The sequence below is a fragment of the Haliotis asinina genome, chromosome 5 (genome assembly GCF_037392515.1).
Source record: "Haliotis asinina isolate JCU_RB_2024 chromosome 5, JCU_Hal_asi_v2, whole genome shotgun sequence".
NCBI lineage: Eukaryota > Metazoa > Mollusca > Gastropoda > Lepetellida > Haliotidae > Haliotis > Haliotis asinina.
This window is the reverse complement of record NC_090284.1, coordinates 46,154,684-46,168,751: the sequence shown is the minus strand read 5'-3', so window position 1 is coordinate 46,168,751 and position 14,068 is coordinate 46,154,684. Positions and strand designations below refer to the sequence as shown.

At 38.5% G+C, this 14,068-nt stretch overlaps 1 protein-coding gene across 1 annotated transcript in view; it reads left to right on the top strand.

Moving 5' to 3' along the window:
* Positions 1 to 14,068, top strand: part of LOC137283628 (endoplasmic reticulum magnesium-transporting P-type ATPase-like) — a 71,107-nt gene that overhangs the window by 37,402 nt on the left and 19,637 nt on the right. Inside the window, exons 12-18 of the mRNA XM_067815221.1 lie at positions 1,558 to 1,623; positions 8,781 to 8,902; positions 9,597 to 9,690; positions 10,285 to 10,393; positions 11,368 to 11,470; positions 12,120 to 12,281; positions 13,320 to 13,503. Of these exons, the coding sequence (XP_067671322.1) occupies positions 1,558 to 1,623; positions 8,781 to 8,902; positions 9,597 to 9,690; positions 10,285 to 10,393; positions 11,368 to 11,470; positions 12,120 to 12,281; positions 13,320 to 13,503 (840 nt within the window). The remainder of the gene's footprint in view (positions 1 to 1,557; positions 1,624 to 8,780; positions 8,903 to 9,596; positions 9,691 to 10,284; positions 10,394 to 11,367; positions 11,471 to 12,119; positions 12,282 to 13,319; positions 13,504 to 14,068) is intronic.

Below are 14,068 nucleotides of genomic sequence, written 5' to 3'. Positions count from 1 at the left end.
TATATATCCCTAACTGTTTTTTCCAGTATATGTGAATATTAAGAATTAGATCTCATTCATCAATGCATTATTTCGTCTTTGGTTTTGTGGTTGTATTGTTTGGTGTGTTCACAGGTAATTTGACCACTGAGACATGAAAGGGACTGTTAGGTAGCCTTGTGATTAAAGCGCTTGTCACAGTAATATATGAAACCCATTTCTGGTTTCGATTGATTTGATTTCGCTGGAATATTGCTAAAAGTGGTGCAAAACCTAACTCTTTCATTCACTTCGAGAGGTTAAAACAAAGCTGAGTCTTGTCAAACTGACCAAGTATTTATTGAACTTGATCATGCATCTTGAATGCCACTCAGTGCTTTATCATTGAATTGACAATGACATCACTAAGTTTATGAAATTGTGAATTTCGTTTCCTCACATTGTTTTGATGCTAGTGTCTATATGTAGGTCAAAACACAAATGAGGATTTTTATACTTTATATACATTCATATACTTATTCTGATTGTTATACATTTATTAACTAATTTTGATGGCTCCAAATATCATAAAAACCAAAAGGTAACTGTGTTATCTAAGTCAGGACTATGAGGTGTCAAAATAAATTCATTATCTATTTTATGTTTCTAGCATATTTTCTATGAACCTTTAAACCGACATAAAACATCTTTTGCTTACAAGCAGGCAAATGCGATAGTTTTAAGAGACTTGGGATGCTTCTGTAGTCAGGTGGCTACATTTGTACATTCTGATCAAGTGCAAAATAAATGTGTTTGAAGGGACATTCAAAAGTAAAGCTGTGACTTGTATAGTCATAGAACTCATAGGCCCACTGTTCATCATGCCAGCTTTTATATGACACTCAAAGAAGTATTGTCACAAGTTGTATAGCTAGATAAAGTCACTCGGATAATATACCAAACCTCCTTATTTTGTATGTTATCTGACTGGTGAACAATTGATGATGTCTCTACAGGCTCCTAAATTGTGTTATCACAACTGTTTATTGACATTAACATTTCTTGCTTCGAGAAATCTTTTCACAATCACCTGTACTAAGGAAAGTTTGAAGAAATAAAAAAAACGTTAATATTGATCAATATGTTTTAAAGTGACAAATTCAATAAATGTTTTCAGGCAGTTAATGTTTATTATTAGCAAGATATATTGATTGTATACAGGAAAAATAACTCTTTGTTTTTGCTGTGTGTTGTTCAGGCATTAAATGTTCTGCCTTTTGTAGTTTATATATAGAGCATTAAAAAGAGCAGGTGATATTCCATTCAATGCCAGTACATATGAGAAAAAGGTATATATATTCATACAGATAAAACATTTCCAAAGGAATGAAAAATAAATGGTTACATTTTCCTTTAATTTCTCTTCATCATCTGTTTCCTACTTGGCTTCATCATTTACATTTATCAATCTTGTAACTCCAATATCTCGTAACTTTTGGAATAGTATATAAAAATCATGTGATTATTAGGAATTTCATTAAAGTCTTGTATGGCTCTGAAGTGAAGTATAAATCTCATAATGTTTTCCATACATTTCAGAGTACGTTTGGGCTACATTTTGATGATCCATCCTGGAAGAGACACCTAAACTCATTGAAACCCTTGGTAAGTCACAATACTGCCATTAGCAGCGAACTGCCACTTTGCACTGGGAGCGCAGGTATGGTCTGTTTTTACATCTTGAGGTTTGAAATGAAAGTGAAACATGTCCATATTGTTTAGTTTAAAGAAATATCTTATGTGTAATAGTTTCTAAGACTACCATCTGTCCTACCCTGCCCCACAATGAGGCTCACATGATAAATGTCAGGTAAAGTGTGTTTGTGAAAAACTGCTTCTGTTTACCCTGTAGAAATTGGGTACCTGATGGGATAACTCATATGATAATATGTATTCAGCAACTTGCACCTCAGGCAGCTTAGCTTACCAGGGATAATGATATATGTCCATGCCTTCGCAGCGTGGAATTTAGTGCTTTATTAGCGGCCTCATTATTATTAATATTTTCTTTTAGACACTAATTTATTTTATATTTGACAATTTGTTTTGCCCTGAACTTTGGAATTAGACTTTCATTGTATCTTATAAGCACATTGCTATTGCCTGATGTTCACCTCAAGTGCCTGATGTACACGTCACGTTCAGGTACTGACTTTCAAAGAACTGAAAAAAAATATAAAAAACATCTGTCCTGGAAAGCTATTTGCCTTGAAATCTGTAACAAGAACATGCTACTGAAGCATTAAGTGAGTCCGGGACAGTCTGCCATTTGAGTTTAAAAAAATCCATAAAAAGATTGGTTTGCACGAAAAAAAACCTCAGCAGGATTATTAAAAAGAACTGGCAGAGCCGTTACACAACAAAGTCGTATTATTGACAAATGGCATGGTAGCTCATTATCAGTTGATCGACTGGTGACATTTCCCTCACTTTAGCTACTGCAGTGGGGCTATTTGCACTGCAGACCTCCAGGACTAAAATGTCATGTCAAGTGGCCTACATATCACTGCAGGTCACACCAACACATGCAGACCCGTTATGTAATTACACCAGCGATTATCAAGACATGACTTCCATGTCAGATGTTTGTGTGGTGACCTGATAGCGACACTTTGGCACTTATCACTCCTTATGGGGAGAACTACAAATACTACTGGAATTTGAGGTCATGTCAAGCAGATCTAGATCACTGGCGAGATGTGATAATGCATTCGCTCTGAAAGCCTGATTTTTGCAGGGAGAGTCCATTGGTTTCTCTAGTCCAGTCCAAGTGAGAGGTATGCCAGATAGCTTGGGCTGTACCTAATATGTTGTAAGTTTATGTAAGATTTAGTTCAAGTGAATGTGTGGCAAGGCTGTAGGTAGTGATCATATTTTTAGTTACAGTTAATGGCTTCTTGACTGACTCTTAGTCTGCAGTACTTCCATTGTGTTTAATCAGGGATGTACATAGACTTGAACAAGGCTCGAAGGTAATAATTAGTAGTTTAAATGATAATTTCTGTAACAAATAGAAATAACAGACTGGGGACCTGTACTGTCCCTTTTTCTTGGCTTGACTGTTTAGAGGATAGAATTGCTATATCTCCATGCTTAGCTTTGCTAGGAGCAAGGCTAGGGTATTTATATCCTTGTCTACTAATTAGAATCAAGTTTTAGTCAAATAAATTAATGTGAAGGTAAGTTAATAAAAGAAGTCTAGTATGAAAAGGAACCCTAATGTCCCATTGCAGAGCTGAAAAGGAGCTCATAGTCTCTGATTGTTTTATGTAATGTATATATACACCTGGAACTTAATTAAGCACCCCCTGATATATTTCATGATAGTAGAACAACTGTTAACCATCGTTAAACATGAATGGGACTTTCTTGGACATCATGTGAGATTGAGAGAACCCCCTCTCCAGAATCTTGCTCAGTTGGAAGCTGCTTTGCATGAAGAATGGCGGCAGTTGCCACTTGATCTTATCAGAAGGTTTAATAGTAGCATGAGGAGGAGGATTCAAGCTGTCATCCAAGCACCAAGGGACACTCTGGATACTGATGCCAGACACATCAGACGTCAACATGTGACATTCCTTGTGCATATATTCTTGTGATAGTCAGCCATTGACAATGCTACGACCATACTTGTTCAGTGACTGTTTTCATCAAAAATCAGTAGTGACCAAATCACATTGGTTACTCTATTGAAACAATACAAATTGGAATCATTTTCTTGTTTTTCATTTGCCAACAGATCGTATGTTTCACAGTCACTAAGGTTCCACTATATTTGGAATAGTGAGAGAGTTACATTAAGTTTTGTTTCTCATCATCCTGAAAATAGTGGGGGTGCTCAATTGCTTTCCAGGTGTATCTATAAATGACCTTTTCACTGGTCAGATGGCAGTGGATAGACAGTAAGGAATAGATGTTGTTAACTCTTAAAGTTACGCCTTTCTTGTGTAGTGACTAGGCATGTAATGGTGCATTGAGGTGTCGATAGATGCTGTTGTAGAATGGATGGTAGGAAGAAAAACTATTTATGTATTGATAGTATGTGTGATTGTTGATAGTTTAGTAATTGACTGTTAATAAATGCACAGCGCAAAATATACAGGAAGTACCAGACTTGTTTGCTTTGATTTTGATTTATCCAGCCCTGTTACCTGTGAACATGGGTATAATGTTCGAGGCCCATTTTCTGGTATCCCCTGCCGTGATATCGCTGGAATATTGCTGAAAGCAGCGTGAAACCAAATTCACTCACTCACTCACTCACTCACTCACTCACTCACTCACTCACTCACTCACTCACTGTTACCTGTGAACTGTTTACCTGATCTAGGTGTCAAGTTATTGAAAGAGACTGAAACTACTTCAGCTTGTTTTTATTTCATGTAAAGTATTCATTCATTTGGGAAATGACTTCAAGTGAGACAATTCATGGAGAAAAAATATATTGCAATAGTTAGTCGCCTTAGTCTATACTGTCACAGTAGTATGTTGCAGTGGTTGGTTCCCCTCAATAGTCCCACCTAGTACTGACCCTTTCCTGAGCCCCTCAACTCCCCAAGACTAACAACTAGTCTCTGAAATGTACATATTTTACTGGAAAAAGTTCACATTAAAAAAAAGTAATGTAATGAAATGGAGCCCTGAGACTTTCTTTATTTTCAGAAGCTAAGGAAATCTAGACTTGCCACATTTTCTAGACGGGCATGGGCCTTCTTAGATATATTTGCTTCAGGGTCTGTTCAACAAACTACAACTCCCCCAAACCCCTTGATTACGATAGTTTAGAACATTGATGATCACTATAGCTGTTAGGAAAGAAACATTGGTGTATTATTCTGCTTCTGTTATCGTAAATTTTGATTTATGACACTGTAAAAATTTCTTGTTGATTTATTCAAAAGAAATAATTAACAAGCATCGGTCAAGAAAATTGTAGAGATTGGCCATGTGTTTTGGTGGGTCAAGAGGTCATCCTAGATGTATGTGGCGTCTGTTTGGGTCAATCCAGAAAAATAAATATTGATGCATTTTGGTTAGGTTTTGGTCTGTCAAGAAAATGTACAAAATTTGTCACATGTTTGTTTTGGTCAAGAAAATTAAATGTTATTTTGGCATTTGTTTGGTTTGATCAAGAAAATTACAGTAATCTTCTGTTACATATGTTTTGGTCAGTTGAAAAACTGAAGCATACATTTGGCCTTTGTCAAGGGTCAGTCAAGAAAATTAAACATAACTTTCACATGTGTATGTGTCAAATATACATTTGGAGAGGATGATCAAAATATAATGCATATACTCGAGAGGGCAAATCAGACAATCATGTTGAACAAAAAATCATCAATTCACAAGGCAAAACCAATCAGAATGTAGTCTGGCTGGGACACTCACAAACTTCTAACCAGTATCATTAAGTTCCATTTGTCTTCAAATCATGTCACCCTGGTTGATACAATATCATGTTTATCACATACTTCATCATCATAACTTCAGCATGTTCAGTGATACCACTGGTAGATAAATGTTATTATAGCCACACTGACAGTTTTATGAGCAGGAACTGCCTGATTTCTATAATTACATGCCATTACAGGACACGTCTCTCCATTACCAATATGTGCCACTCTGCCCACTAACACGAGGCTATCTGTTACTATGACAGTGTCACAGTATTGATTTAGCACTGTGGTGATTGCTGAACTTGGAGCAGGGAGTGCAGCCACAGATTACTGGTACACGCTAGGGCACTTTCAGTGCAGATCAGGTCATGACCAGGCTGTCACAGGGTCCCTTCAGTACACACAGGGGGAAATCCAGGCCTTTCTGCCTCCTCACAGTGCCCCACTGTTGACTTAGTGCAAGGCTTTTGACTAGAACTCGGTCAAGTGGTCATTGTTCTCATGATGCCTGAGGTTTATTTGTAGCAGGACGGTGTATGGTGTGATGTTGATACAAGGGTGGGATTGATTGCCGTGTAATTGATTGGTGACAGTGGTGACAAGTCAGGGAGGGGAGTGTGGAGGGGGAAGATGTTGCAGCTGTGTCATTCACAGACAGGAAGGACTTCCCCATTGACTGCATGCTGAACACCTGCTTGATGTCTTTGTGAATTACGAGTTGTAACTGATTATCTGTCATTTGTGAACTAATATTGGTTATCATAAGCCTTTGATAGGGACAAACAGCTTTCTGTCAAGGGAACAGAAGAAGAAGAGTATTGTTCTGGTGACGTCATGTCATCAATTTGTGGTGTCATCAACAATGACATGTTATTTTGTAGTCTTCAACAATCAAGCATGGTGATGTCATATGGTTTGACATGACCAGTCATGACATTGTATGCCAATTGTGTAGATTGATACTCATGCTGTTGATCTCTGGAATTTTTGGACTAGATTCGATTATTTACAGACTGCCATCATATAACCGGAATATTGCAGAGTGCAGTGTAAAACTGCACTCACTCACTCACTCACTCACTCACTCACTCACTCACTCACTCACTCACTCACTCACTCACTCACTCACTCAATCTTTACAGACTGCCATCAAATAGCTGGAATATTGCTGAGTGCAATGTAACACTCACTCACTCACTCACTCACTCACTCACTCACTCACTCACCCACTCACTTATCAGACTAAACTTTCTGCTCTGTGTTCAAATGGTATTTTGACCAAATATAGACATTTCTGTAACACCAGTAAGTAAAATTGCCTTGTCTGTTGGACTGAGTGAATTATCTAGTCTTCTTAATAAGTGCATTGGTCTGGGGCTTCAAAGACCTGTGGATTTTTCACCTTCCACATGCTGTTGTTAAGCGATGTTCACTCTGTCACTCTCCTCCAGATTCCTTGACTTGATTTAAGTATTTGATTGTTAACTATTGATTTTTATGTGACACATTTACTCAGCTAATACTGAATAAATGAACTCAAATAAACTCAAAGGGACTCAGTCAATTATAACTGGGTCACATAAAAAGACAAATCATGTAGAATCATTTCACAACCTGCTACAAAATTAGTTATAACTGTATTTGCTCCAGTGATGTCAATGAAGTGTGTTAGCAGGTTGTGAAGTGCAGACAGGTAGCAGAAGGTACAGACAGGTAGCAAAGAGTACTGACAGTTAGCGAAGAGTACAGACAGGTAGCGAATTGGCCTACATAAGCTATGATATCATTTCGTGGCATGAAATGGTTACAGACTAGTACAGACAGGGCACTCTGACTGGAGTTCAGGTCAGGCTGAACATGGGAGTGAATTGCACTGCAGTGCACTGGTTTAAGTTGGAATTTCAAGAGACAAATTCAGTGTGGCCTGAGTGTGACTGGTTTGGACTGGTTTGGTTTATTAACTAAGTTATTACAATATGTGGGTCAGGTCAGGTGTAGTTTCAGTGTGTGTTTGTAAAAGTGCATTCCTCAAAGTTCATGTTGCATTTGGTTGCCTAGTTTTTTACAAGAGAGTGTTCAATATTGCAAGGACTCCTGGTGCATAATAGGTTTGTTGCCATAGTATTCCTCCAAATATTTAATTTTAAACATTATCGGCTTTTATGCACCATTTAAAACATGGGCTTGCATAAACAATAAAACAATGAAAATGGGATTATTCATTCAGGTGCTTTGTGACTAATTTTTTTAAAATCCAATTACTGTTTTTTTTACTGGCAGGTCAATTCAAAACCTTAAAATGTGGGATTATTTAATGAAATATCATTGTGAAATGAAGGGTTGCACATGGTATAACATTGAATTACGTAACAGTGTTTTGAGCATTTGTTCTGTCTGACAGACACTGAAACAAATATACACAGTTCTTGTTATTCAATAGGGGTAGTGGGTAGCCCAGGGGTTAAAGTGCTGAGGACCCATGTTCGAATCGCCACATGGGTACAGTAGAAGTTAGTCACTGGTCCCACGGGGGATGGGAGGATGGGGGGGCATGGGTTGATGTACCCTCGATGTTTGTTTACATGTTTGGGAACATAAACATCAAGGGTACCTCAACCTACGGGCCCCGAGGGATCAGTGAACAACGTATTTATCTTACTGAACACCTCAGTGTTAAATTTGAACTGTTGAAGCATGGGTATCAGATCGTACTACCTGTGTGAATCAAATGATTCTTGCAGTTTGCTGTATTCTCATGCAGGTTTTGTCTTGGTAAAACCGCCACAGTGTAATTCCCATTCTTAATATTCACAGGTACCACGTTATCATGTTTGAATTTTTTTGTCAAAATGTATGTATTGGAATGTGAGACAAATCTTTTCCCTATATTTTGAAGACAACACATAAAAAATTATTTGAGAGTTATCTTCCTTCCATCAAATTGCATTCGCAAAATATCCATAATTTCTGTGCATCATGTGTGATTCAATGTTATTGGAGAAAAAGAAGTACTACCACGAAGTACTGAATAAGTTGCCATTGTCAGCGGGGGACATTGAAATGTACTTGCTTGTAAGTGGGGTACATTGAAAATAATAGAAGAGCGCTTAGCGAGTCAGAAAATTGTGAGGTAAGATAATGTGTCAAGCCCATTTCAGGTGTCCCTGTCTCTAATATTTCTGGAATACTCACTCACTCCAGCAAATCCTATTACTGCTAAGGGACATGATCACTTGCAAAGTTCTGCATCTTCTGAAAGCATCATGTCATATGTCATAGAAGCAGAATTTGATTTTGCTCCCAGAATGTCCCTTTGATAAAGGTTTTCACAGTAACTTTGATTGGGTGTGATCCTCTCTGTTACAGGGCTTGAACATCCTTCTGAACACATGCAATCTGGCCACAGAGGAATGGTACACTCAGTTCAGTGACCATGTTGCCTGTGCTGCGCTGGAACATGATGAGACAGTTGCAGTGGTCAACAGAAGGTCAGTACTGTCTGGAAGTATGCACTGCAGTTACAGTGGAGAGTCTCATACGGTGTATACAACCGTTTGAAATACCTGCCTGCCCCACCACCTAGGATGGATTAATGTTATTTTCGCTGTCCCTACAGATGGTCAAATTCTCAAATTCACCTGCCCGACAGTCACGTTAAAATTTAGATATATGCATGGTGATATTCATCAAATTTCAGGATAATAAATCATCATCAATTCACTCATAAAAATGGATGATGAATTCCTGTTAGATGATAAACTACATCACTTGTCAAACCTAAATTATTTGCATATGGGTAAGTTTTGGTCAGGGCTGGAAAGTTTTACATCTACATTTTAGGCCTGTGGCCTGGCTAAAATTTTTGGTTTCATATCCTGGTGTACACAGTGCAGAGTATATATTGAAACCTTACAGAAACCTATAATCTCTGAGATTCTCTCTGTCCTTGAAACTGTCAAAACATTATAATGTTCTCATATTGACAGTAACCTGTTTACATGCAGACTTTAATCAAATATGACCTAATGTGATGATGATGGTGATGGCACTTGAGTCCATTGCAATCTTAAGGTTTTATATACATGTAGTACTGAGTGCATTCAATTAGCAGGTCCCAACATCAAGACAGGGATGCCTTTATCTTTTGATCTCAATTTTGAACATATTTTCTCTTGTCTTCAGGTGTATGTGTGATCTGGCAAAGGAGATTGGCTTCTCTCACCAAGCCCTTCGCGGGTTCAGTCATGATGAGTGCCTTGGCATGTACAGACAAGTGGTGAGATTTTCTCGAAACAAATCCAGGAATGAACCTTTTCCGCAAATCCGCCGAATTCCGTGCTCTCTTATTGTTAGGAATGAAGATTTTTATGGATATCAACTTCTTTATGAGAGAACACAACGTTTCGGAGTTAATGCTTACTCCTTCATCAGCCTGATGAAGGAGTAAGCATTAACTCCGAAACGTTGTGTTCTCTCATAAAGAAGTTGATATCCATAAAAATCTTCATTCTTATGTATTTTCACTTCTAAATGACATTCAAAGACTTCTCTTATTGTTCATAACATCTATTATATTGTCTCAGTTAACACGACTCCAAAGAGGCCTAGCCCATATTCCTCTTTTGTCACTCATACCCATTCTCATCCCTGCAAATCACACTATGTTTGTACACACCTAATGGATGCAATGGAAATAAACCACAAACTATATCAGATGTACCAGTACCTTGCTTCATTCAAACCCTATGCAGTTCTGATTCTAGTTTACAATGTGAGGTTAATATCATATGCTACTATGTAGCGAATATGAGATCCTCATTGTTAATAACATGACCTGGTAATGACCACATTGCCTTGTCAACTGTTGCAGCCTGACGAGGAGTCTGCCAAAGAGAGAGTGAACCGAGCCAAGTCGTTCATCCAACACAAAATCCCAATGCCCAACATGGTGTCCGTGGTCACAAGAGATAAAACGTCAGGTTGGTTTCCCTTGGTTACTAACTGTAACAGATGCTGCTGTGGTTCATGATACAGTTACTACAGAAATGTACCCCAAGGATTCTTTCTGTATACACACATACTCAAAAAAGGCAACAAGGTAACAAATATCAGGTTAAGTGGCCGGGTCATTTCTGATAACATGCAAGTGGTTTAATAATCCTATCCATTTTAACTATAACTGTCAGCTGAGATGTTGCTAACTGTAGCTTGATAGCATGGATCTTATCTATCTCTGCTGATGTCTGTTAGTATCTGGTTAGGTTAATCATTCAGTGTATTAAGTCTTCCTTCTATTTTAATTGACCCATGAAGGTCCTAGGCTAGAATAGGCCTTCAGCAACCCATGCTTGCCATAAAAGGCGACTATGTTTCTTGTAAGAGGTGACTAACAGGATTGGGTGGTCAGACTCGCTGACTCGGTTGACATATGTCATCGGTTCCCAATTGTGAAGATCGATGCTCATGTTGTTGATCAGTGGACAGTCTGGTCCAGACTCTATTATTTACAGACCGCCGCCATATAGCTAGAAGATTGCTGAGTTCAGTGTAAAACTAAACTCACTCTATTTTAATAAATACCCTTAACCCTTGCTATTTCTTATTAAGTGATATCTTTTTGCCAACTTCACTTTCGTGATTTTCAACTCAGTAACAATAAAAATACTTCTTCTGAACAATAGTCTCTCCTAGATCTGCACCTTTAAATTCAGTATTGTCTAGTTGAAGCAGAAGGCCCTATAAGTTAAAGGGCTTGGCAGGGAATGATACTGTTTAGAGTCGAAGGACAGGAGGAGATGTAAGCCACAGTACATATCGTCAGTCCAGTATTGCTCATAATGAGTTGCTGGATACAAGGTATAAATAATTGAAACTAGATTTTATTTCCAGGATGGTAAGGGGAATTTTTGGGAGCAGTTTCAGTGTACAAGTCAGTGTGTTGCTTGTATTGCAGGAATGTGTCAGCTGTTGACCCAAGGCACAGCGGACATTGTGCTGGACTGTTGCACTGACTACTGGACAGGCAATGACCTGTGTGTCCTCACAGAGAATGATAAGTAGGTAGTCTGGACCAGAGGTATAAGCTATTCTCAGTGTCTAATGTTTCACAAGTGATTGCCCCATTGGCACATCTGTATTTGTTCATTAGAGTTGTGAGGCGGTGTCGTAGCCCTGTAGTTAAAGTGTTCACTTGTCACGCCAAAGACCTGGGTTTGATTCCACTCGTGGGTGCAATGTGTGAAGCCCATTTCTTGTGTCCCTGCTATAGTATTGCTGGAATGTTGCTAAAAGTGGCATTAAAACCAAACTCACTCACTCATTATCGTTATAAATGATGGGTTTAGTGTGCCTATTTTGAATCTTAATTTTATTGTAAATGTCAAGTTTTGTTGGTCTTCAAAGAAAAGAACTGATATTAACCAAATAACCTGCTGCTGCCAAATAGGCTGCTTTGTGAAAGGAGCACCAGGCCAGTTTTACTCTTTCTAAAATGTTGAACAATAATATTACCATAGGTGCATCCTTTAGTCAACATCAGGCACATGCTTGTGAGTCTAAGGGAGATAACTCTATGACCAGGGTTAACATGAAGTTCTCCCGTGTGAAATAGTTCATCTGATAAAGTAATTTGATAAATACGCATTATGTCTTAGGATTATGTAAATGATGCTTCATACTATCAGTGTGGCTGAACATGTGTTTCAGAAAGAAGATTGTTGATTTCTACCACAGGAACAGCATGGCAGCCTACTGTACAGCGTTCTCCTACCGCCCCCTCGCACAGAACATCTCCCCATTACTGGAGAACATGTACATTGAGCTGCCGGATAAATTTGTCCGTCTTCTCAACTCTGGCAGATCAAATAGGTACTAGCATGTCCTTCCTTTGTCTCCCTATCTTCAGCATACTACATCCATGGTCTAGCGGATGGTGCTTGTCTATGGAGGGGAAGGTGGGGTTCGTGGGAATGAGGCAGTTCGTATTCCCCATGTACAGAATAAATGAAAAGTCAAAAGAATTATGTCTGAACATTTAATACACCAAAGCTGAAACAAAACAATAAACCCTAGTAAACATCCCCCCACAATGCACATTCATTGAAAATGTGAATGATAGCTGAGCTTCTGTATAAATGTCTGCCCGATAATGGAAGCTATATGTTTTGTATTTGTCAACCCCCGACTGGAGCTGGACGTCTTTGCCCCTCAGCAATATGTCTAACAATACACTGACAATGTTGATCTGACTAATGCAGTTATCAGCTGTGACTTTGAAATGTATGAGATTTTAAAACCCATCTGCCTATATACCCATAGCAATGGGTGTATTCTGGTGGATGAATGAAAGGAAAACATCTGTTTCCCTTGGTTCAGTTCAATCCCTTTCAGCATTGTATGTTTGTTTCTCTGTACTGTGCCTGACCCTCAGCATTTTACGGCAACATTATTCTGTTTCTGAGTCTTGTCAATGGCAAAGTTTTGTTTACCGCAAAAGTGACCAAATGCCAGATAGAGTTAGTGACTCAACATCCTTGACTTTGGACCACAGCAAGGGCAGTTGTGAGACGTTTTCTACAACACAGTGCTTGGTTCCTTTCTTGTAGTCAGTATCTTGTAGTCTTGTAGGATTTGGAATGTGTACCAACTTCATGTTTGATGGTTACTGTTAGAATCATTGGGTATTTTCAAATCAAATAATTTAAGATAATCCCAAAAAAAGTATTCGTAAATTCTTCCAGCTTATAATATCCATAACCTATTTCCATACACCTGTACAATTAGTTACTGACTCTTGCTCAGGTGACTGATTGATGCCATGATGCCAGGTGACTGATTGATGTCATTTGTAGGTTTTGAGAGTATAATGGAAGTGTTATATATTCATCACTCTTTCTGTGACTGTAGAACATCTGAGTGTGAAGATCCCGAGTCTTCTGTTCTCTTGACCAAGTCATCGAGATCGTTCAGTGTGGACTCCTTGATGGAGAGTGAGAGTATGTCGTCTATTGATGACATTCCTGGATGTCACCAAGCTCAGAGCAACCAGATCTTCATTGGCATGGTGACTCTACAGTACCAGGCCAGGCAGGTCAGTTACCATGTATACATAGAGTCAAACCTGTCTAAACCGGCACCCCACAGGACAGAAATAAATGCCGGTTTGGTTGCTTATTAGGACTGGAAAGTCGTGCCTGAATACAGAACAGACAGGTACTGGATCAGACAATGTGTTTATGATCATAATATTGTTATAAAATGGAAGGACCAAAATTTTATGACGACTTTGACAGTGTACCAGATTAGACAGGGGCTGGTGTTGACAGGTTTCACTGTACAGTGTTTTTGTGAAGAATACCAGTAGGTGACCAGTAGGTTTTACAGACTAAATGAAGAAATGAAGAGTTTTATACTGAGAAGGTTTGGATGAAGAATAACTCACTTGTGCAGAGTTTATTAAATTAAGAAGTATACTGTTTCTTTCTTTCAACAGCTAGGTGACAAGTAGATATAAAGATGCTGCATTGAATGTGTACATTTAGGAGTTAAATGTTGTGTTTTCAAGAGGTTACCTGTACATTTAAAGGAGCAAAACTGAGTTTTGAATCAGACGAGTGTATTGAATTTGTTTTGTTAAATCTACAAGTAACCCAGGT